The sequence below is a fragment of the Lagopus muta genome, chromosome 2, assembly GCF_023343835.1.
Source record: "Lagopus muta isolate bLagMut1 chromosome 2, bLagMut1 primary, whole genome shotgun sequence".
Taxonomy (NCBI): Eukaryota; Metazoa; Chordata; class Aves; order Galliformes; family Phasianidae; genus Lagopus; species Lagopus muta.
This window is the reverse complement of record NC_064434.1, coordinates 76836322-76860830: the sequence shown is the minus strand read 5'-3', so window position 1 is coordinate 76860830 and position 24509 is coordinate 76836322. Positions and strand designations below refer to the sequence as shown.

The 24509-nt window shown below is 44.4% G+C and overlaps 2 protein-coding genes across 2 annotated transcripts in view; one reads left to right on the top strand and one right to left on the bottom strand.

Moving 5' to 3' along the window:
* Nucleotides 1-4865, bottom strand: part of PRKD3 (protein kinase D3) — a 42535-nt gene extending 37670 nt beyond the window's left edge. The window contains exons 1-2 of the mRNA XM_048937714.1: nt 4801-4865; nt 821-1882 (exon numbers count right to left, since the gene is read on the bottom strand). Coding sequence (XP_048793671.1) covers nt 821-1111 — 291 coding nt within the window. The 5' untranslated portion in view covers nt 1112-1882; nt 4801-4865. The remainder of the gene's footprint in view (nt 1-820; nt 1883-4800) is intronic.
* A 3124-nt stretch (nt 4866-7989) lies between these two features.
* QPCT (glutaminyl-peptide cyclotransferase) lies at nt 7990-24396 on the top strand. Its single transcript, XM_048937723.1, has 8 exons — nt 7990-8099; nt 9596-10391; nt 13886-14032; nt 16153-16434; nt 18929-19105; nt 19950-20049; nt 20533-20649; nt 22652-24396. Exons 2-8 carry the CDS (start codon nt 10050-10052, stop codon nt 22795-22797), a joined length of 1311 nt encoding a protein of 436 aa, XP_048793680.1. The 5' UTR covers nt 7990-8099; nt 9596-10049; the 3' UTR covers nt 22798-24396.
* Nucleotides 24397-24509: the final 113 nt, after the last annotated feature.

The window sequence follows — 24509 nt, the reverse complement described above, 5'->3', positions numbered from 1 at the left end:
TGTTTCTCAGTAGTGAGTAGTGGTTAGTAGTATCTAACCTGCCTAACGTAAATAAGGATAAAACTTGGATACAAAATGAGATCAACGTTATTTCATTCTCAGAGAGAAAGAATTTTGCAACAGCCTGGCCAATATTTCAAAAGTATGGTAAGATTTCTTCCTTTTTTTTTTTTTTTTTGGTCAACCATCTCTTAGTAGGCATTATGTTAACAGGCTTCTCATAGAAGAGGAGAGCATGTATTTGGTATAAGGAAGAATGATGCTGGGGCAGTGTGAGCTGTTGAGTGGGTTTTTTTGTTTGTTGTTGGGTTTTTTTGGGGTTGTTTGTTTTTTTTTTAATTACTAACTAGAAATAACAACAAAAGCTAGCATCACGCAAGTCTGCAGGCTCACAGTGTATTTCTGCAGCCACAATTGGTCCTCTGATTACAGCTGGCTGTACTGTACCAAGAATGCCTCATAACAGCAGGAGGAAGGACAAACTTTAGTAAAAACTTGATGACAAAGTTAGTGGAACTCTGATGACAGTCACTGAAAGCAAAAAACACATTCACCATACTGTGAAAACTAATCCTTGAAAGCAGCTTACTACTACGCTTCTTTTATTGGATTTCACAAGCAAGAATGCAACAGAAAGGTTTATTCCGTTTAAATTGAAAGCTTCTATCCTGGGAATCAGCTAAATCTCTTTGTGTGCAACTGCAAACATCTACCAGGGATCTTTGTATCAGACTCGCCGTGCATTTCACACTGATATTCCTAGCAGTTTGTTAGAAAACAACCACTGCCATCAGCAGAATGTGGTGCTGTTATACCATACCTTCTGGTAAACTATAGAGCACACGAGGTCTTTAACAGCAGAGAGGGACAGGTCCTGAGCTTCAATGGTGACAGTCTCCCGCGTGAGACCAATCTGCAGAAGGAATGAGACCCCATGCATAGAGCCCCGGGAGTTGGTGAGGCTCTGCGTGCTGAAACTGCCATTGGAGAGACGGCTGGAGAGTCCCGACAGGGGACTCGAAGACAAACTTGGGGTTTGTGGTGCAGCAGCATGACACGTGGGCGGGGAAAACTTCTGTAAGGATGGGGGAGAAGAGTCGTTTGCTGACATCTGACTTGATTTAAACTGTCGAGATCTCCCTAGTAGGCAAATTCTAAGAAAAATGTGGTCAGTTCTTGGTTTGAAATTAAACAAGGATCATCTAACTTTCCCTTTCTTCGTTCAGCAAAATGCCCCTGACCAGTAAAACTTGTTCATCTTCCCTTTCATTATGTGCAAGCCAGAAGCTGGAAGTTGCTTCAATTTAAAGGTTCTCTTTCCACAGATCAGCCACAATCAGCTGATCAGAAGCAGACTGCTTTCCCTTAGCACCGGGTCCAGACAACGGGGGCTTACATAAAGGCCTCAGAGAAATACACCAGCTCTGTTGTTTTATACTTGTCCTTCATTTTTGTGTTAAAAAAAAAAAAAAAAAGAAAAAAAAAAGAAAAAAAAAAAAGCTGGAAACGCAGATGGAAATAAACGTTGGTCATTCATTAACAGCGTCCTCTCTCATCTAACCCAACAGCCTGTATGCTAAATGCAAATCCATCTTCATGCAGATAGTCTTTCAGAATGCAAAAAAAAGAAAAAAAAGAGAGAGAAGGATGTCCTTAGGCAACAACAGAAGTCCACGTGTCTGATAAATCTCCTTCTTCAGAAGATGTCTGAATTCACAGGACGTGGTCAACTCGGAGATCAGCAAAGGTATCCAACTTCATCTTTATAAAATATTTTAGCTCATGAAATGCAGGAGCAGAATTTCTGAAGACACAAACACGTTAAATGTAATCTCTAAATTCACCCAGATAACCTCCAGCATTTTGAAACGTTGTACTCTGCCTGTAGGGAAAAAGATACAGTTATTTCACATGAAATGCAGGAAGTTGTTTTGCCATTAACTCAACTCTGCTTTCAAGCAGAAGAATCACCAGTTCCATCTGCTCAAATACAGCATAAATTAGTAACATTTTCTACTTAAAACTTGAAATCAAGTCTCTTTATACTGTGTGATACACAAAACAAACCAGACTTCATGCTGCCCAATACATTACCACATCTTTTAATTAACAGCAATTTAGAACCATAGAATGGTTTGGAAAGGACCTTTAAAATCATTTAGTTCTAGCCCCCCTGTTATAGGCAGGGACACCTCCCTCTAGGTTGTTCAGTGCCCCATCCAGCCGGGTCTTGAATGCTTCCAGGGACAGGGCATCCACAACCTCTCTGGGCAACCTGTTCCAGTGTCTCATCACTCTCACAGTAAAGAATTTATTTCTAATATCTAGTCTAAATCTACCCTCTTTCAGCTTAAAGCCATTTCCGCTTGTCCTATCACTACATGCCCTTATAAAAAGTCCCTCTGCAGCTTTCCTGTAGGCTCCTTCAGGTACTGAAATTTAGCAGAGCAGGAAAGAACTCAATAAAAAAAAAGAAGGAGGGGGGAGTAAACCACAGCTCTGCTCTGTAGGCATATGCAGAGCTGCTGGTAGGTAGGGAAGCAAATTTGTTAAATGCACAGAAACATCCAAAAAACATAATGCCAAGGCTCAGAAAACCTGTATGTAGAACATAATCAGGATTACATTTTAATACTTCTATTCAAAACAACTAGAAAACAGGAGCACAAACTCTAACTACAGGAGAATTTGCATAGCATGCAATAGAACTAATGAACTAAACTTCATTTGAAAAATAACAGTTAATGCTTACATGGCTGATTACAATGGAATTCTGCCACAACCTTTAAAACCAATCACTTCATGACTGAATCCTGGATTTCTGTGATTTTTCATGACCAGACACCAACTACTTGTCACAAGATGCTGTACCATCTGATTCAGCACTTCAAGCACTGGCAAGTCAAATGTTAAAACATGTGCATGCAACCATATCTGGACCCAAGCAGACCTCAATTGAGTCACATTTGCACATTTGGCAGTGCATTGATTTTTAGCTATAGGATCAACAGTTTAAACACCATCATATTTACTCTTTAGTACGAGGTCATGTCAGACATTTCTAACTACTTTCTGTTCTCACTTATTTTTGCGGAGTTGAGTCAAAACAAGTTAATTAACCAGGACTTGATTCTAGCCAAATGTGACCGAGATGCTTGAAAATAAACAGCCTCAGATTGCTCATGCAATGTCTTCAAGGGAAAAAATTATCTGTATATGGTCCAAATACACAGATATTATGTAGCATTCAGTTTTTAAAGAAGCATAGAACCATATGGGACTCAAAAATTAGTAAGCTTAGATATTTTTCATTCCCTGAAGAAGAAAAAATGATTAACAAAAATAAATAAATCAGAGACATTTTTACAAGAATTAAATGAAATTTTTGAATAGGAGTGCCAGTTTATCACATGCAGTATAAACTTTCACAGAAAGAAAATCAACTTTTTACACAGGACGATAGTGATAGGATGAGAAGGAATGGTTTTAAACTAGACGAGGGGAGATTTAATAATTAGATGTCAGAAGGAAAATATTTACTCAGAGATTGGTGAGGCACTGGCACTGCTGCTCAGAGAAGCTGTGGGTACCCCATCCCTGGAGGTGTTCAAGGCTGGGTTGGATGGGGCCTTGGGCAGCTGAGCTGGTGGGGGACAGCCCTGCCCATGGCTAAGGGGTGGGGCTGGGTGGGCCTGGGTGGGCCATGAGGCTCCTTCCTACTGAAAACTATTCTGTGGTTCACTAGAGCTATGGCTGATAACTGATAAAGGACTTCATTCAACAGATGATATACTGCTCCTATTCACCAACACAACAGCTCAACGACTCACTGCCACTGCGTTCAAATAGGTGCATAAAGAAGCAGGGCTACATGAACTGGAAGGAAACGGCAATCAAAATTCCTAATGGGGCTACAGAAGAGAGAATAAACTGTTACCTTTTGGATTTCCAGCACAGGCATCTACAAAGTAAGAACTACAAACACCCAGGAGCTGCTGGACTGTTGGCAAAGACACCTGGAAGGGCCACTTGTGCCCTAAGGAGCATGCTAACTAGGGTACCCACGAAGGACATAAACAGGAAGAGAATAAGGGCAGCAGCTGTAACACCGAGGTGCTTTTCTCAACAAAGCAGCTTCACAAGCCTTCAGTTTTGCTTGAAGATGACTTACTTTTGCGTTCACAGACACCAAAGACAAAAAACACCAAGCCTCAGGGGTAGAACCGAAAACGAGCAATACCTAACCAACACCATAGGAAACGGGAAAGCCGTATGACGTGAGAGGGTCTGCTCTGGGAAATCAGTGCAAACACGCAGCCTAAGCTCAGCTATACCTGCCTCGCTGGAACGCTACCTATATTTACCACAAGCGCGATGCCTGTGCACGCACACAGCCCTTCCACACGGCGCACACTCGCACTAAGCCTGTCACGGAGCTCATTCCGCTACCGCACAGGACGGGATGGATCCTTCTAAGGAAGGAAACCCACGGGCGCTGCCCGCTCGGTAGAAGCGAAGCGCGGAGCCGCTCCGGGACGCGAACCCAGAGGCATTCCGCAGCACACCGACAGGGTGCCGCGCGATCCGCCACTCGGAGATGATGCGGCCTCGGCCCCGCACGCAGCGCCGTCCCGGCTGGGGCCGCCCGCAGCCCCCGGGCAGGGCCGTGCCGGCGGCGGCGCCGCTCCCGCGGCGACAGGAACTTTCCGAGTCCGCCTCCGCCCTTCCCCGGCACGGCGGCCCCGCTCCCGGCTCCTTGCCCGCCCGCTGCTCCCGGCGCCTCGCGCCCCCCGCCCTCACCTGCCGCGCCGCCGCACGCCGCCCGCCCGAGGGCCGCAGCCGCCCCGCGCGCATCTCCCCCGCCGCGCAGCCCCGCGGCTCCCCGCACGCACCAGAGCCGCCCGGGCCGGGCTGCGGCGCGGGGGCTGCCGGGAGCTGTAGTCCCGCGACCCCACCGCGGTCCGGGGCGCCGCGAGGCGGCGAACTACAGCCCCCGGCGCGCCCCCCGACGGCGGGGCGCAGCCGGCGAGACGGCGCGTGCGCGCTGCTGCCCGACGGAGTTTCCGTTACTTTCCTCGCCCGTGGCGGTGGCAGCCCGGAGTCGCTAACGGGACGGCTCGCCGCTCACAGCCGCCGCCCGCACCTCGCCTCGCCTCACCTCCGCAGCCCCCCCGGCTCCCGCCGTGCCGGAGTACGGCCCCGCGCCGTCCGGCCTCCGTGGCGTTCTCACAGCTCCTCCCGCCGCAGCTCGAGCTGCGCCCCGCGCCTGCCTCCCTCCCGCGGTCCGCCTCCCCCGCCCTCCCCCGGCCCTCTATCCGCGCCGCTTTCGGTTCACCTTTCCGGGCGGCGGGTGGCGCGGCGCAGCGCCGCCGCGATGTCTCCGCGGCCTCGGACGCGGCCCTTCGGCTCCGCACAGGAAATGCTTGACCGAGTGTGTCACCGGATCGCGCCGGCCTCGCTGCCGCCGCGCTGACCTGGCGGCTCCGAGCGGGTGAGGCCGCTCACCGCTCTCCGTGCTCCCTGTAGGGAGCTGATGCTTCCCTTTAGCGAGTGGCCGGGCCCACCGCCGTGCCTCAGCCGCCCAAATCCTTCACCCAAATCCTGTATTCCTGCTCAGTGTCAGTAGTGCTGCATCGCCAGTGCGTGTATCCGGAGCAAACGCTGTGTGAAACTGGTTACAAATCAAAGCTGCACTCCAGCCCCGAAGCTCCCTCCTAGAGACAGCCCATCATCTCCCTTCTGGCTTTGGTTGCATTTCTGTGTACAGCTCTTAACGCAATATCCACTATCATCATCATTTGCCGAAGTTTAAATGATGCATGCGTGGCAGGGAAGCTGCTAACAGAACTTGTCAGAACTCTAGCTCTCTGCTCGGCGTGCATAAGATGAAGAAGCTGATTAGTGCTATGTCACTTGTGCTGTTTGTAACGAACGTTTTTCATTTCCTTCATCTTATGCTCCTGGGGCACGACCCAAGACCCGCTGCAGCTCAGCAGAGGCTTTCTACTTACTTCACTCAGTGCAGCTGATATGGCATGTAACGAAGGCTGCGTTCCCACTGGAGAGAGTTCACTTGATAAAAAATTAGCCTGAAGCCGCTCACTGAAATCTGGAACTACTTTTAACCCCAACTGTAGCAGCTAAGCGCCCATTCTGCTTTTAAGTGGTTTCAAATGCTAAAAAACACCCTGGGACTTTTTAATGGAGACTCTTCCATGAATAGAGGATGTTCTCACCAAAGTTCTGCACCAGATAACTGAGCAATCCTCATTTCCCTTTTCCTCCTGAAGTGGGACTCCCACACACCAGCACTACAAACAGAGCTCACCCCACCACCGTGAGTTCCTGTGTGTAGCACAGCAAGGAGTCACACTGCACAGTGCTTAAAGCTTCTCACAATCTGAGTAACAGCCCCACAACGGCCATTTATGGACATTACCAGATGGACATTAGGAATTACCAGTCACTGCACAGAGATTATACTTCTTTGTGGAGAAGCTCAGCTTTGTATCATCCGACCAGGCTGGAGCCATTCAATTTGCTGCCCTAAGCCATAATATCTGCTTTTTCAGAAACGAGAACAGAAGATGGATTAGTTGAAATCGATTTATTATAGAACACAGGAAAGCATCCATCAAAACAAAGCAAACAGTTATAAGTATTCATGCAGCAGTACTTTCTGCTAAATGAATACTCCTAAGCATCCAAAAATGGTCTGTTTGCAAAGATCTCAGAGCAAAACACATCTGAAAGCAGCTCTGCATGTCAGCAGCTATGTATAGAGAAGCACATACAGCTGTGCATATGCCCAATGGAGCCTGTGTGCTCATGCAGAGCAGCATTACAGCAGCACCAGCCCTGGCTGTGCCAACTGACACAACTGTTATGTTTTGAAATGTTTGTGACTCTCGTAATTAGTGATTTCCTGTGGAATTCATTGAAGTCCTTCATCTCTTTCAGAGCCCACATCAGTCTCAGAGCTTGTTCTCACTGCAGAGATCTTTCTCTACCAAACCCAGCTGCACTTTGCTATCTCCTCTAGGTGACAGATGACAGGAAATACGGGTAACCTACACTGTATTTATTTACTTTTTCTAACCCCATCTTTTCACTCTAGACGGGTCACTGTCTGTAGTGTAGAAAAGCTGCATTTGGAACAACTGCTTTTCAACTCTGAAAACACATCCTTTATATCCCGGTTTGAGATTACTTCTATAGCACTGTGTCAGCACATGGAAACTGAATATATTCATTTCTGTGCACCAGTCTGATGTGTGGAACGTTTGCGTATCATCTGTCTTGGTTACAAAGAAGGCAATGTCCTAGGATAGCTGACTGGACCATTTGTCTGAGAAATTCCATTAGCCTATAGTGCCATGATTATCTTTCACTATTTTTGACACTGAGTTTGCATAGCAAATGTGCCTGTGCGAGATCCACAAGAGCTACCAGAAATGCCTGCAGAAAGAGCTGTTCTTCCTCCCCCCCTCCACCACCACCCCATACCCTGTATGTTTCATTGCTCTTGCAGTTCGCGGTCTCTTTCCCCCCTAATCCTCTGTTATAGGAGAACTGAAAAAGAATGAGGGGCTCACATTTGGTTTGGATAAAATCCTGAAATGTGGATGTGCCTCTGAATTACCTCATCGTCTCAGTTTGAGCCCTCAGCTGAACTTTGTCCTAAAATCCACCTCCAGAGAAACAGTGAAACGTTCAGTACAGGCTTCAAAAACATGGAATCATGCCTTCGATCATCACAACAGCTGAGGCTCTTAGGATGTCCCCAGGCCTTTGGGCTCCTTGTGACACCGGCCACGCCACCCTTTGCTGCAGCTTGTGCTGCTCCCTCACTGGTTAAGCTGCCTAGAAATCTCAGCCCACACAACCCACTTCGAGCACTAAATATTAGCTGGACTGAAAGCACAACGGGGGACATCGAATCTCCTCTCCTTGCCTATTAGCTGCAAGAGCCGAGCATCAGAAAGCGCAGGCTCCATTTATACTGCTGCTGCCAGCTGTGCTCCCGAATCTCAGCAGATGGCACTGTCACATCAGCCTGGGCACAGGAAAGAAGCAGTGCACAGATGGTGTTTTCACAGGTAATGCTTGTTTTTCTTCCTATATATACATATATATATTCTCTAATTGGTACCTAGCTACATCTATTTGAATTTCAAGTTAATAAACCAAATGAATAAGATAAAATAGCAGCTAACCACTGACACCTTACCAATTTGGTAGTATGGAGTAGGACTAAACAACGCATTTCTCCTTTACAAATCACTGGAAAACAAAATGTTCATTACATTTGTTTGTTTGTTTGTTTTAACTTTAAAAAAAAAAAACTATTTTCTAAAGTAGTTACATCATTCTCTTTGCAGCTGTGACCTGCTCTGATTTATGCTATGTTTTTATTTGTTATTGCTCTTTGTCTCCTTAGTCTTGTATGTACTGTTAGATGGGAAAATCTTTGGAGAATCAAATGAGAGGGCAGAGAGGTCTTCAGAAGTGCTACCAGGATGTATTTCGGTGAACTGGCAGTAGAATCACTGAGTACTGTCCCTATTCCTTCTCAGCGTCTGTGCTGAGACATCCAGATCAATGACCTCAAAGAATTCCACTCGTATTTTAACAAAAATCAGTTTCCCAGATGCCACCATCCCATGCCCCCTGCCTAAATACTTTGGTACAAATTCTCCTCATGTCACTCTTTGTACAGCTGCTCTCAAAGCATAGGAAGGGCTGCTGCTTCCCTCCCTCCCCCCACTGCTGCTGCAGTTACACATATGCCTCTGTTTCTGGTGAGCACAGGACTGTTTGAACGATTGGAGTAGGGGGAGAGGGGAAAAAGAAGCCTAAGAATATCCTCTTTGAGCCCTTTATGCAACTACCACTGTTATTTCCCCACTAAGCCACATCCTTTAGCACCACATCTAAACGTTCCTTGGACACCTCCAGGGACAGTGACTCCACCACCTCCCTGGGAGCACATTTCAACACCTGACCACTCTTTCAGAGAAGAAATTTTTCCTGATACTCAACCTGAACCTCCCTCAGATTGCTGTCACTTGGGTTGGTGGGCTTTTGTCTGAGAGGCTGCTGCCACTCTTTGTAGTCCACACTGCTCTTTCTTGGTGATCAAATGATTGCCCATTTCTCCCTTCTCTGTGGTGGCTTGGTTTTACATTTGGAATGATTTCCTAACAAAGATGAGGTATGGAATTCTGTGGGAAAAATGGCATTCCTATACACTAACTTGTTATTTCCCCATCTATGAAATCTTGGTTACAGCCACATTCTTGGTATCCACTTATAAGGGTGCTGACTTGGCAGTAAGAATGTCAGCTGCAGAGAGCCCATCTGTCCACTGGGCAGCAGAGCCACCAGCTTTTCTAGGAAATCTGTGGATCTGGTTCGAAGATCTGCAAATGGACAAATGGCTCTGCTTCTCTGCTATTAGCCTCACAGGCGCTTTGAATACTTGCCATGCTGTGCTTCCAGAACGTGGTGTCTCAGGACGAGGCTGGAGAGCAGCAAGAAGATCCTCTCCCCTCCTTCATTTCTGCCTTCATTTTAACCTTTTTTTTCCTTTCAGTTGCATAGAATCATAGCATATCCAGAGTTGAAAGGGACCCATAAGGATCACCGAGTCCAACTCCCGGCTGCACACAGAACCAGCTAAGAAGGAGCTGATAGAACTGAGTGTGGTGCAGACAGTCCTTGTACTCCCGCAGGATTGGGGCCATGCCTGCCATCCTGGGGAGCCTGTGCCAGTGCTCACCCACCTTCTGGTGAAGAACCTTTCCCTGGTAGTCAACCTGAATGTCCTCTGAGGCTAGCCCGAGCATTAAGAATAATGTGATAATTGGAGACTTTTCTGTGGAATTTCTGCAACGCAAAGGCCAGAAGTTTTGTACAAAAGCACAGCCCAAGGACAGTGACACCGCCTGACCTAAAGGACTCGTGTGCAGGGAAGCTTGCCTGCTTGTTTTCATCATTTTAATTGACCTGCTGCAACATTTCACTTCAGCACGTATTTTCACAGAATCATGGAACCGTTTGAATCAGAAGGGACCCTTAAAGGCCACCTGGTTCAGCTCTCCCACAACAAACGGGGACACCTACAGCTAGGTCAGGCCGCTCAAAGCCCAGTTCAGCCCGAACCCTCCGAGCCTCCCGGCAGGGCCGCGGCCGGGAGGAGCCCGGTGCTGCCGCGGCCGCCTCCCTCCCTCCCTCTTTCCTTCCCGCCCAGCCTCCGGCGCTGCCTCCCCGCAGCAGAGCTGGGGATGGCGGGGCTGGCCGGCGTGCTGTGCCTCGCCGCCGCCGCCGCCGCCGCCTGCCTGCTACCGGCGCAGGGGCGGGAAAGCGACGCGGGATGGACTCAGCAGAAGGTGGGTCGGGCAGGGCCGCTGTGATTTTCCGCCGCCTCGCGGGTTTGTCCTTTGTCCCTCGGCCCGCTGCCGGGGGCGCTGCGCCGGGACGGGCGGGGTGGGCGCAGGTGAGGGGTGATGACTGCCCCAGCTCCGGGTACCGACGGCTGGGCGGGGTGGGAGCAGCTCGGCGCCTGGTAGGGGCTGCAGCCCGCGGCTGCGCTCCCGGAGCGCCGTCAGACTTAACGCCGCTAGGGAGACAACGAGCAGCTCTTCCCGAGGGGATTCACGTTGAGGTAGGAGAAAGAGGATGGGGTTGAGATGATGGCAACTACACAGGGATTTTGAAAAGATACAGCATTTTAGTGTCTTGTAGGGGCCACGCTGTATTCTTCTTCATTTAAAACGCTGTGTGAAGTTGCGGGGAAAAAAAAGTCTTGAGGTAATGCTTAAGGAAACAACATGTGTAGCCTCTGTTTCTCTATGCAGTTCTCAGTGGCTGATTACGAAATGCCAGCATAGCTTCTTAATGAACCAAATCACATGGAACACAGCTGATCGCAGAACAGTGAATTCCATTGAGTTAAAGCAGTCATAGATTTCAAAAAGGAAAATGATAAAATCACAGAATCGTATTCCTTTAGTCCCCGCTGCTGGGTGGCTGTAGATGCTCACCTGGAACCACAGAGCTCCACTGACTCCATGCACTGCTCTCTGCCTCCCTCAGCCAGAGCCAGGACAACCTTCATGCCTTCCCAGTCACTCCTATTCAGTCCTTGTTCACTTTCCCCTTGATATCAGTCAGTGCCCATTCAACAGAGGTTGTGGGTTTTAATTTTGAAAATCAGCAGAAACGTCATTCTGTTCTACTCCTGTTATCTCTCTGTGTATATATTTATATACACAGTTATTCATACATATACATCTATCACATATTAAGAATGTACACTCCTAAAATAGCTGCTAGAGTGCCTACACGTGCATACATTTAAGACTGTGTAAGTGAGGCAGACCTTCAGCTGTGGCAGTGAGCACATAGCTGTGCAGCCCCAGTGCATCTTTCACTCCCCTCAGCCACAGTGACACACTCTGCACCTCATCTCACTCCAGCCCTCTGAGCTGCTTCCTCATGATGCTCATGCTTCCTCCCACTAACCATAGAACCACAGCACTTGAACTCCTCGGCCTTGGCAGGCACCCACCAGGAACCACTTCCTCTTTCTCATCAGATTCTCGGCCCTTCTGCTCTTTTTCCCCTGAAGGGAAGCATGAGCCAAAAGCTGGACGTCTCAGGAGTGCACAGCCCACTCCCTCCTGCTCACACAGGCAGGAAGAACCAGCTCCTAAACTTACCAGCTCTCAGAAGAAGAAAGCTTCCATTGGCACTGAGCCAGAAGGTACTCAAATCAGCAGGATAAATACAGGCTGCTGGTAGAAGCTGCCATTTGTACAGCTTAGTGCAGATGGCTCAATGGCAGCCCTGCCATGAACACACTGCTCTGCTGCCACCCTGCAGCAAACAGACTGAGCAATCCCAAGGAATGAGCCACCGGCACACTTCACTCCATTCTTCTTTTACTTCACGAATGCTTTTGTAATGCCTTTCATTTCCCAGATTTGAATGTATTTTCACTAGTATGAGTGAGAATGTATTCCTTCTGAAGCATTTTTACACATTTGTACTATAACAAAAACATTTCTTTGCAAAGTGTTTCCATGACCCCAGCTACCAGGAAAGCTCTGCTGCTATTCAGCATCCTCACAGAGCCTTTCACTTCTTCAGATATCCTTCCCACTCCTAAAGCACGCAGTTCTACATCCCCTCTTTCCTCCTAAGCAGATTGCTTCTGACATTTCTCTTGTCTTTGCCTTTTCTATGTATGTGGAATGGTCCTCACACAAACAACAGCTGGGAAACTGGAATGAGGAGAATTAAATGCTTAATGTATATTCAAGTGCAGAAAACAGCTGTGCTGGTATCTGCTTTGCTCAACACAAACTAACAAAGGAGGAAAGGTGACAAGTTGCAAGACAGCAACTTTTTTTTTTTTTTAACCATATTTGTCTAATTAATTAATTAAGATAAAAGGTAATTCCAGGAACTGCAGAAGGTCCGAAGGGCAGCATGCTTGATGACCAGGTAAGGAATGATTTTCTGCAGTCATTTTAGACAGAGATTAAACAATGCATGTGAGGAAGCAAGGAAGAAAGAATGATTTTTTAATTTTTTTGTCGTTAATATATTCAGTGCTGAAGTGAGAGTAAATGCATCTAAGAAGACATCAGCTCAATGCACCAGCAGCCCAAAAGCAACTCCACAGTTAAGCATTTGTAAGACAGGAGAAGAATAAAATAGAAAATACCATTCTCCTGCACTATAAACTGTGGTTCTGTCCTGCTCCTGTTTCTCTGTCTTTCATTTTCTGAAAAAAGGATGAGGTACACGGGGCAGACTGAAGAATGGCAACTTTCATCAACCCTGTATGGCAGTTCTGAGCAAAGCATGAGCAAACACAGCAAGGTATATCAAGGGGAGAGGGGACCAGGAGGAATTCCCTGTGACAGAAACACGGAATGGGTAGGATACAAATATCCTATGATAGTACCTATCATGTTTATCTATAAAACCAAAGGTGGCTCGAGAAGTTCCTGAGAAGACAATCACTGGAGTCTGAGTAGGTTCAAACCTGGTGCCCAAAGAGCATTTGAGATGTCCTTGGATTTCCCGCCTGGCATTCAGCTGTTACTCCAGGACATCATAAGGCTCATCCCTGATGGATTTGCCAGCCCCACAAAGATGCAACAGGTATTCCAGGGCATCTCAAACAGTGCCAAAGATTCATCCCTAGGCAAGAGAAAAGAAGCACTTGGGAAGTAGCTAGCACTACTGGCTGTCATCACAGGAGAGAAGTTGCCACTTCTGAGGTTAACTCAAGGCTAACAACACTGATATGGACCTGAGCACACTCCGAAAGAGCTACATTGCACCGTGCAGTCACACCAACTCTGCCCTTGTGGATAGAGCCACGGTAGCACCACTCTTCTAGGACTGAACTGGCTGATGCATTTCTTCGCAGTGCTGTGCCCTGTAATGTGCACAGACCATAAAGCTAAATATTATTGCTGCCAAAATAAGGCTTGTGGGGTTTGTCACAAAGAAGTCTTTACTCGAAGGAGGCACTGTTGAGGACATGACTGTAGAATACATATAATTAAGATATCAGAAAAAAGAACTCAATAAAAGGCAGAGTTTGGTTAGTAGGTAAACTACTTCTCCCATGTTCTTAGTATTAGTTTACTTTACATGGAAATCAGAGCTAGAAAAGCCACAGAACCTAAAAATGTCTTTTTCTAAATTTTTGTCAGAAAATCTGTTCTTAAAATAACTGTCAGTAAACCAAAATAGCTCCATATACTGAAACATTTCCATAATTCATATAATCATAATTCTGAAGACGACTATGGTTAAAAAAATTTCAGTAACAGTTGCAGCAATCTTTCCTTTTTCTCTTCAGTATTCTCACCAACCAAGTACTTTACATCCTGATGCTATCCAAAATGTTGCAGAAAAAACAGATGTTTCTGAAATGTGGGAGAACGATTTGCGCCCCATCCTGATAGAAAGATACCCAGGGTCACCAGGAAATCACGCCGTACGACAGGTAAGGAAACAGTTCTGCCAACCTCTAAGCACACCTATTCTTTATTTGCTGGTAGAGCCTTTAGGGACCACAAAGGGACAAGTTCCTCTCATGCGGTAGATGAACCTGATCATTGTGCTGGTGCAGACCGTGCAGTGTCTACAAGACACAGCCTGCACTTCAGCTAGCATTACTTCCCAGGGCTGCATGGCAAGAGGAAAGATTAACTTCAGGTTTCAAATTAAGAAGCTGACCCCAGGTCTGGTAACTGAAGTATAACAGTGTTGGTCCATTTCCTCACATGAGCAGGATTTTGGTGGTTCAAACACCTGGAATCCCACACATCCCCACTCTTTGTCCTGGAGAGGTCCGTTAGAGTTGATTCATCCATCCAGGTGAGCCTTGGAGGGATCACAGAGGTCCACACAGGTGGGCAGCCTGGATAGGCAGCACAGCAGCATGATAGTGCTGGGCTAGCACAGCCACATCATGCTTGGCCCCAGGCTGGTGAGAGCTCCAGCATGTTGTGCTTCAGCCACAAGGATTCAGCATGAGTAGGATCTCACAGTGCAGGCACCTCCAAGGCTGTGTGCCACACTCACTCCTACTTATATCAGCCAGCCCAAAGACTGAAGCACCAGCATGGCCCAGATTACTTAGAAGGCATTTGCAACATCTCAAGAACCATCATCTACCCTTTAGGAATCAACTCAACAGCTCCATGATACCCCGAACTACAATAAGCTTATTTGCCACTCTACAAATGGTAGGTGAGGAAAATGCAGCTTTTTTATACTGGTTGCTTCTATACATTTAGTTTTGTGGTTTCCTTAGTCATACACTAGAAGAAAGCCAACTGAAAGGGAAAAAAGGAAGAAAAACAAACGAACAACAGGACAGCCTGGAATAGAAAACCTCAAATTACATTCAAAAAAAGGATCATTTTGTTACAAGGTAACAGCATATATTGCAGTAGACTCCTGTGGAAGAAAAAAAAAATCCTCCCCTGAGACAGGGAAAAACATCAGACTCCTGGAAGGGAGAGGGTGGTTCCACTCACAGATAGTGCACCCTGGGAACTTCACCCAGGCTTATGTACTCCTCTATAACAGAAGTCCTTTGCTCTGTTGATGCAGTCCTACAGATGGTGGGGAGGCCATATGATGCCATAAAAGCTTCCAGAAGGTGACCACAAGCAAAATGGAAGTTTCTTCTAACACAGAATTTATGGCAGCATTCTTACTGACTTCACTGAGAGCAGGACAAGTCCTCCAAGTCTATTTCCATTTTTTCCCTTAGAGGCTTTTGCTAATGTTTATTTAGAGAGAGAGGAATCTGCCTTGAAGAAGCACTCTAGGGACACATAAAAATCAGCTGCTCAACAGAGATGGCCCTCTAATAAGAGTCAGTTACAATTCTGTACTAAGTACAGCCTGAGTAGTTAGATTTATTCTTTTAAACATGAAGCTACCTAAAAATGAATCATCCTTTACTTAGGTCCGCTGTATCAATTTTTATTAAGGGCCTCATTTTTAAGACATTCTGAAATGCTTCATTTGTTCTGTAATTGACAGGCATCACTGTCTTTTATAGCCTCGCAAGCAACTTATGCCACTTGAAAGGCAAATTTCTCTTAGAAGGTAAAAATACCAATATTTTCAAAAATGCCAATGTTTTATTTATGGAGACTATACATAGCAATTGCCAAAATAGCTGCAAGTTCTCTGCAGCCAGTTTTGACACTTAAGGACACAACTGAGTTTATATTTGAATGCTGTATCAATCCTAATTACCCCTGGAAAAGTCTGGCTTGGAGACTTCAGAGGTCAACACCTCAACGTCACCTTGATGGGCAATCAGTCTAAGCTATCTCAAGACTCCAACTACAAGGGACAGAACAGAGAGATGAAAAGTGAGTGAGCCAGTCAGAGGGTAGGCTAAGGCAGTGAGGATGATGCTCATCTTATTTTATACAGTGGCATGATTATTATAATCATTTTTGCTATAAGAGTAATCTATTAAAAACACCAGAAATAAGCTTCAGAGCCACTATTGCTAATTAGCTGCTGATAATTTGTCTGCAGTACCTTTTCTTCAGTAATATTTATTTGGTATATATACAAATATATATTTCATTGCAGCACATCAAGCAGCGTCTTCAAAGACTCCAGGCTGGTTGGGAAATTGAAGAAGATACTTTTCAGAAGTACACACCCTATGGGTATCAAACATTTTCAAATATCATCAGCACTCTCAACCCCTCTGCAAAGCGCCACCTGGTCCTCGCTTGTCACTACGACTCAAAGTTCTTTGGCCCACAGTGGCACGGAAGAGTGTTTGTGGGAGCAACCGACTCAGCTGTGCCCTGTGCCATGATGCTGGAGCTGGCACGTGCCCTGGACAACAAGCTTCAGTCCATCCAGGTAGTTGGCTTGGTTCCTTCTCATATGGTTTTGCAATAGCAATAGACCTGAGGGCATTTCCATGCTCTCCCTTTTGGTCTGTGTCTGATTCCCTGGTTGCTGTGCCTATAGGAAGATCCCCATCGTATTCCAGAAGAACTGAACAGAGATCTGTACACGTGTGCTTTAGTACAGGATAACATTACAAACTCACATGCAAAGTGTGAGTATCTTACATACACTATATTAAAGCAATTTACACATGGAGAACACACTTAATAGACTTAATGAGATATAGTTCTTCATTATACATAAAAAGCACAGAATCCTATCCAGCCATTCCTACCCTATTAAGTAAAGCACTACATTTCTTTCTGAATGATGCATTTTTAAAGTCTCCCTGTTGTAGTGGGAGACAGCTGAACCGATTGCTGTGGAGGAGTTACACTGTCACACGCCCCCAGCCCATAACAACTTCAACATTTTCTTCCTGTTTTCCTTTATCGGTTTGAGTCGTTTATTTAATAGATGAACGACAGCAATCTGAGTGGAGGAATGCAGACAAGTAACATGATTACATTATCAGACTCTGACCACAGGAAAATTTGCTTCCCAGCACTGCCACTGCTGGGCACAAAAATCTCTCGGAGCTATTTCACAGACTTACGAGTGCCATCTACTGGCTCGGTATTTACTACTGACAGAATGCTCACCAAACACCATTTCCACAGGAAGCTTCCTCAAGCGTTTTGCTAACTAGTGGAATGTACTCAGTTCAGGTATTGAGATCAGCTGTTTACAGTTGTCTCCAGAACTGATTTGGTGCCTTCTGACATTAGAAGATTTAAAAATGGAAAGACTAAGGATTAGCCATGGGTTTTAACTGCAAAAATGAAGCACTTCTGTGAACACACGCAGACTCTATTTACAAGCTTCATTTAGAATAAGCCTGCCTGTTACTTATGGAACAACCAGTACGCCGATTTAAAGATTGGATTTTTTTTTTTTTTTTGGCAAGTAATACGTTATTTCTTGATTAAGTTTTCATTAAGGTGACGGCATTTGACAGAAAAGCAATCTAATTACTTTGCACAGACCATCACTCGTACAGCCCATTAACAAAATATACTTTGGGACCCATCTGCTTAATCCATTAGCAGTGACCTTTTTGCTCTGCTCACAGCAGCATAACAGACTTTGCTATGCTTTCAGCCAAATCTATTTATACTTGAAACTGCGATCTTTATCTTGATGTTTCTTCAGTTATACAAGAGTAAGTTTTAAAATTAAAAGGGCAAAGAGATCTCTTTACATTATCCAGATCTAGGAACACGTTAAGCACTAATAATAATGGCAAATACTGCTTTCTAAAATTCAGATGGTGTTAATGCCATTTCCTCCAAAATGTAATGAAAACAACTGCTATCAGAAGAGGTCTGTTCTGTGTGAAGGACAAAGGGCAGCAAGGCAGTGCCATTAGAAAAAATCCATACATTGCTGTGGGCATAATCAATAATCATCTTGCCTACATGAGCAACATTTTATAGAGGTTTTCCTCTATTGTTTGCATTGGATCAGCTCCAGCCAGTTGGGAATTGTGGCCCATACAGGACGTGACTGCTGCCAGTGACCCCACCTTTTTAACCACATCATGCAATTCCATTTGAAGAAAAAATTATTCATAGAGGGGTTAAAGTATTCATAGCAACTGCCAACATCACAGTTCCCCTATAGTGGAGCTGAGCTGGGTTTAGCCATGCTGTAAGTTACTAGGAAGCGCTGCCAGAACAAACAAGGCTTCAGTTAGTAAACAGAAAAAAAAAGAAGGCTCCTTTTGCTTTGAGAAGGAATTTCACATAGATGTCTCCTTTGTGACCTTAAATACAATAATCATGTATATATTCTCAACAGTTTCACTGTTGTGATATTGTTGGTGGCCAAAGAGGAAGAGTGTATCTATTCCTCTCTCTTCGGTTTCAGGGTAAATTTACCTGAGTGACTGCAAGTATCCCTGAAGAAGAAGAAATGATCATTCTCATGACTGACTGCTCTTTGTCCCTCAATGAACCATAAGCCTTTCATAATTCATCTCCACTTCAGAACTGTAGCAGGAATACTATTCCTTTGAGGCACTGTCACAGTATTCACAGCACTCACCTCAGATGCCGTTGCTGACATGTCTCCTCTGCTGCTCAAACTGATGTCCTGGCTACCTGGTTTTGTAGACCTTTCTCACAATACTCAGCTCACATCCACTGAAGCCAAAAATAAAACTTTCAACCAGAACCAAAAATCATGCCAGGGTGGGGGATGTGTCATTGTGCTAGATTAATAAGTAATAACAATTGATCACTGTGTCACCATGACATGTTTGAGATTAATGGCCATAGGAACGCTTGCATACAGTACCCTGAAGATACACCCATACCGAAGGGGCTTATCTGACTGCAGTATTCTTTCTTTACACAATGCTCTGGCCAGAATCAGTTCTGCCACCTTTTACTTCTTCCAACAGACAAGCTCAACATCAAGACCAGACCTTTCACTTCAGCTTATCTTTTTTGATGGAGAAGAAGCTTTTGTCCGGTGGTCCCCTTCTGATTCCCTCTATGGGTCCCAACACTTGGCTCAAAAAATGGTATCTACTCCACATCCACCAGGTTCAACCACCACAAATAGACTCCAGGGCATGGTAAGTTTCTTCACCTCCATAAGGAGTAATAGCGAACTGCAATTGTTTAATAATCAATTAAGCCAAATACCCAAGAAACCAAGAAGCTCACCTAAACTGAGGCAAGCTTGTGCAAATTTTAGACATGCTAAAATACAGAGCTGGCAAGAGCTTTTCAGATGGACCAGCACAAAACTCAATGCAAGTATGAGGATTTGTAGAAAAAAAATGTAATATTCAAATTTGCTAGAGTATAAACTAGGGCACCTACCTCCTTCAATAGAGATTCTTCAACATGATCACTAAAGAGCACAGAACTAATAAGATTCTTTGAAGAAAAAAAAAAAAGCCCCCCAGCTCAGCCTCAGAGTCAGACATCTCAGAGTTACAGCAAGCTCTCAGGGTTGCCCTTTGATTCCTACAAACATTTTGTCAGCTCCCTTCTGGTTTCCCAACTCACTGCTCAGCCACTGTCACTCTATCTTGTGACTCATAAAATGTCTTTCCCTTGACAGAAGCTGTTCTCCAGGGAAGAAGTAATTTTCTCTTTTTTCTCCCCGCGTAACATATTCTTTTAAAGGGATATAACTTAGAGACTGTAAACAAAGCAACACAGCCTTTTTCAGAAAGAGGACTGGACAAACAGTCTGTCCCTCCTCCTTGGAAAGGCAGCAAGATGCATTGGGTCTGAATAGGGTTCTGCTAATGAGTTCTTCTCAGGTACTGTGGTAGAAAAGCCAGATCTTTGTAAGGAGCTGTCAATGACCCAGTCATCATCAGCACAGGAACCAAGAGATTTCATTGCTGCTGCTGGTGGTGGTGGGTAACTTTAAGAATACTGTGCTAAAGATTCTTTCTTCTGTAGGACCTGCTGGTACTGCTGGATTTAATAGGTGCACCAAACCCTGTCTTTCCCAATTATTTCCCAAACACTAGCCGATGGTTTCAGAGGCTTCAAGCAATTGGTAAGGAGAGGGGCATGGGCTCTTAATTTAAAGATTTAGGATATAGTTTTCAAAGGAAAAAGCCATGTAAATCAGATTTTTAGATTACTTTTCTGGTTTGCAGTTCTAATATTTAATGATGCAAACGTTAAATTTGGTGCATCTTCAAAATTGATAACTTCATACATGTTTAATTAATAAAATAACTATGATTCACAGACACTTGGAAAACATGATTCTGATGGCCACTTTGTGACTCTTGGGTTCTGCTTCACTTTGTGTTTTAGTTCTTACTTCTGTAAATCAGTGGTAACAGCATCAGTCTTGGGGTCTTCCAAGTACTAAACAAATGCAAAAGACAGTCACCAGCTTCTTTTTCTTGCTTAATGGAAAAAGATTCCACAAGAGTGGAAAAATTCATTTGTGGTAACATGCCTTATATTGTCCAAAAGCTGTAACAGTCACTTCACAGTCACTAACAGTCACTTCCATTGTGAATTACAGAGCAGAAGCTACACGGTATGAATCTGTTGAAGAATCACCTTGATGAGACACAGTATTTCCAGAATAATGTATATCGAGGCTTGGTTGAGGATGACCACGTTCCATTTCTATTGAGAGGTACTGGCAATTCTAATATTGCTTTTAAAATACAAGTTCAATAACCAAAGCTCCATTTATTAAATAAACAGATGCATATGAACTTGTTTTTTTCCAACTTATTTGCCCCAGGTTGTGGCTTCAAACTCCAGTGTTACGCAGGCCTAGTCATAGCTTTGAAAAACATAGAGGAAAAGCAGAGACAGAACCATCCTTACCATCATTTTGTGTGTGCACAGCTCCAATGGCACAGAAATAATGGAAATTTCTGCCAGCACTACAGTGTTCCACAAAGATGAGTAACTGACCCAATGGGCCATCGCTACACACCACACCAGCCTGCTGCTTACTATTTCTAGAAGCAGCGAGACACACAAAAGGGCTGCGTTTGCAAAGATCACAAAAGTCTCTGAAGATCTTTTGGCAAACTTACTGAGTAATGCTCACAATTACCTGTTGAAATTTGAAGGCACTAACTCCTGCAAAAGCTAAAATATTCAAGTTAGACTCTCATTTACTAGAGCAGAGATGGGGAAGGTGTATATAGTAATCAGTAAGAACGGCAAAGGACACAACATGCATAATGTGCACTAAGAGCATACCTGAAATTTTCCCTACCCAAGATCTCTCCCAGCAGACACCCACACCACTGGCACCACGTTCATTCTTTTCTTTCAGGAAGCAGCCAAAGAAAGGGAAAGTGGTTACATTAGTGCTACCCAACTTGCACAGCTACAGGTTGGTAATTAAAGCTCTTGCCCAGGTGCAAGATGTGGATTTGATGTTCAAGTACTAGGTATGGCACCTTCTAAATAAAGGTGAGCCACAGAAGAATAGCAAATACAGCACATTCTTCTAGTTGAAGCTATCCATCATAGGCAAGGACTACGATAGTTGCATTGCTAGAGAAGGACAAGGTCAAAAGGAAAGTAAAACGAGTTCAAAGCTGCTACATAGGAAATCTACATAGGAAATAAGGGAGATATTCCATATCCAGATCTTTTGTTTACGTCTGCTTGTGATCTACAACTACTGAGTAATGCTGAATCAGTACACAGCTCTGCAAGCAGATGAGTGCAGTCATACCTCCCCACTTCTGAGCAAGCACTCCTTTAACTGAGCTGCACTTACAGTCTCTTGTTCAATGGATTTTCAGCTCCATGAGTCCTTCATTTCTGGAAGGCAGGACTCAGCTCCAATGAAATACATGCAGCTACCACATACATATCCAGGGACATAAGAAAATCTACATGGGAGAAACCAGTCAGGGACTACACCTCAAAACCTTTTCTAATGATATAAACACCACCCAGTGAAAATAAAGATTCCTCTTTGTGGCTTAAAAATGAGGAAAAGTGGCAAAACAGGAAAGATGGACAGAAACAATGCTCCACCACTGTCCTGAAAGAGGGATCAGGAGACAGCCGAATGAGTTAAGTTCTTTTATCTAGAAGTTGCATCATGTATCAACATACTGGTGGCTCATATCTATCAACATACACACACACAGTAATACACTTAAAAGTCTAAATCCTTTTATCTGAGGATAACAGTGGTTCTGTTTGCTGGGAGAAAAATACAGGCATTCTAATTTACCACTTAAGGAGAGGACAAGGAACTGCTTCAAAAACATGCTAAATCCTAACGCTGGCATAAGAACATAGTAATTGGGAGCTGCAGTGGTTTCTCTGCCCTTCTCTAGCTCCTAAACACAACTTGAACCACTACAGTGCATGGAATCCAGGAAGAACAAAGGGGCAGGTATCACACTACAACTACTAGCTGCAGATACTTTAAAAAAGATAGTGCTTGAAGGAGGGTATGGATTTTAGGAAACAAATAGTGAAACGGATGGGTTGTAGCCACAGACTTTAAAAAAAGAAAGACTGTAGGACTGCAGTGGTATACACTCCTTTAGAAAGTGAACTGAGTAGTTATCTGACTGTCAATAAGCAGTGATGTATCAACCTACTTAACAGAAGTTCTCCAACGTGGTTTCCAAATTTCACTTTGCTCCTCACAGGGGTTCCAGTCCTACATCTGATCCCGTCCCCTTTTCCTGAAGTATGGCACACTATGGAGGACACTGAAGAAAACCTCGACCAAACCACTATTGAGAACCTCAGCAAAATCCTCCAGGTGTTCGTACTGGAATATCTAAACCTGTGACAGAAATGTAGGCTGCAAATCTTACTTCATTTTAAATGTTGTTTGCTCACCTTCCCTTCTGTTATTTAATTACATCAGAGTGCACTGAAGCAAAGCAAAATACGGCGATAGCTCTTGTTACACTGATTACTGATTCTGCTGTTCCCAGCTCAATGTTCCATATAAAGAAATAAAATATGGCATTAAATAAAAATTAGTTTCAGCCCAGAAATAATTTGATCTTTCAATGTCTCACCTCTGGATAGACCAAAATAAAATTCCAGAGTTTTCCCACATTGTTATCACCGTTTTTATGTCACACATTAAGATCCCAGCAGGGGATGCCTTCAGATGTGTTCAGCTCAAATTTTTTTTACAAGGTGTTACCAACTTCAGCAGCCTTCAGCAATGGAAAATTTTTAATACATTACCAAAAAAGGCAAAAAATCACATTAAAACAAACTTTGCTTTGGGCTGAACCAAATCACATGATCACAAAATCAGCTGCAAGAACTCCTGACACACAACAGGGATTTGTTACTCTCTCTGTTCTCTTCTCTCCTTCCCCTAAGGGGGAGGCTGCAGGAAACAAGAACACAGCACAAAAATCAATTTTCTCCCAGTTGTTTCTGGATACTTTTTGATGGAGAAGCTGGTGGGGTGTGAGAGCAGTGGGAAGTGCTGTGGGGACTTCCACTATGCTTCAGCTGCACACAGAACAGGCACTGTGTGGGAGCAATGGCCAAACACAGTGTTTGTGCGCCTCAGAATCATTCACAGTTTCACCCAAAATAATAGGAAAACTGTTTGTAACACAGACTACATCAGAAGTAGCCAAACTATGAACGTGATCATTTTAGAAACTGCAGTTTTATGTAGGTACCATTTTAAAAGCAATGTGCTACCTATAAAGACTGAACTAAGTACAGGAGTGAGAAGGTGACATCAAAAAGCCAAGAACCTCTATCAGAAGATACTCACCATTCTAACAACCCTGCACTTGTACATTTCTTACTGGAATCGTTCGATACATTTCGTGTAGCACTATGGCAGCACAAATCTACCTGCAATGACATCAGTTAACAGAAGAAGCCAGAACAGCAGTATCCAAAAGCTACATACAGGACTATGGTTTCCTGTGGGGAGAAGATGATGAGGACATCTGAAAAAGAAAATAAAACAATATCATAATAGTTGCTAATTAAGCTAGTAGAAGATGATGCCAGTATTTGCCTGTTTTGAACTTCCTTCATTAGAAAGTTCTATACTGGACACAGAGATTTAGAAAAGGAAATAAATAAGCTGTGAAGCTATAGGCACATCAGACGTGGCTTCTATTTTAGTATTTTACCATTTCCCTAAATCAAAGATTTCTGAATCTAAGCAGAATATTTACAAGCATTTTAAAGTTTCAATAGGAACTTGTATTTACAACAATGCAAATTTGTTAAAAGCTACTATTACACAGCAGCCTGAAAACGGAAGTTGATCTGTCTTTAGTATTTGAGATAGAACAAAAAAAAAAACATTTTATGTTTCCCATCATTTTACTGTTTGTGAGAAATGTTTCTCTGTGTATGAAAATTCTGAAGTAGAACACAAATAAAGTTCTAAAAATGGGTCAGATGTGTTTCTTTTTCAAATAAATCTAACTGCACATTCATGACTACATCAAAGCTACTGGATCTATTTGTAATCATATTCCCCTCTACTTCAGCCCCCAGTGTAAGATT

Coding starts and splice junctions, on each gene's coding strand:
- QPCT (XM_048937723.1), top strand. CDS start 10,050: ATGGAACCGTTTGAATCAGAAGGGACCCTTAAAGGCCACCTGGTTCAG. Junction 16,435..18,928: donor ACAAGCTTCAGTCCATCCAG/GTAGTTGGCTTG, acceptor TTCTTCCAACAG/ACAAGCTCAACATCAAGACC. Junction 20,050..20,532: donor TCAGAGGCTTCAAGCAATTG/GTAAGGAGAGGG, acceptor TGTGAATTACAG/AGCAGAAGCTACACGGTATG.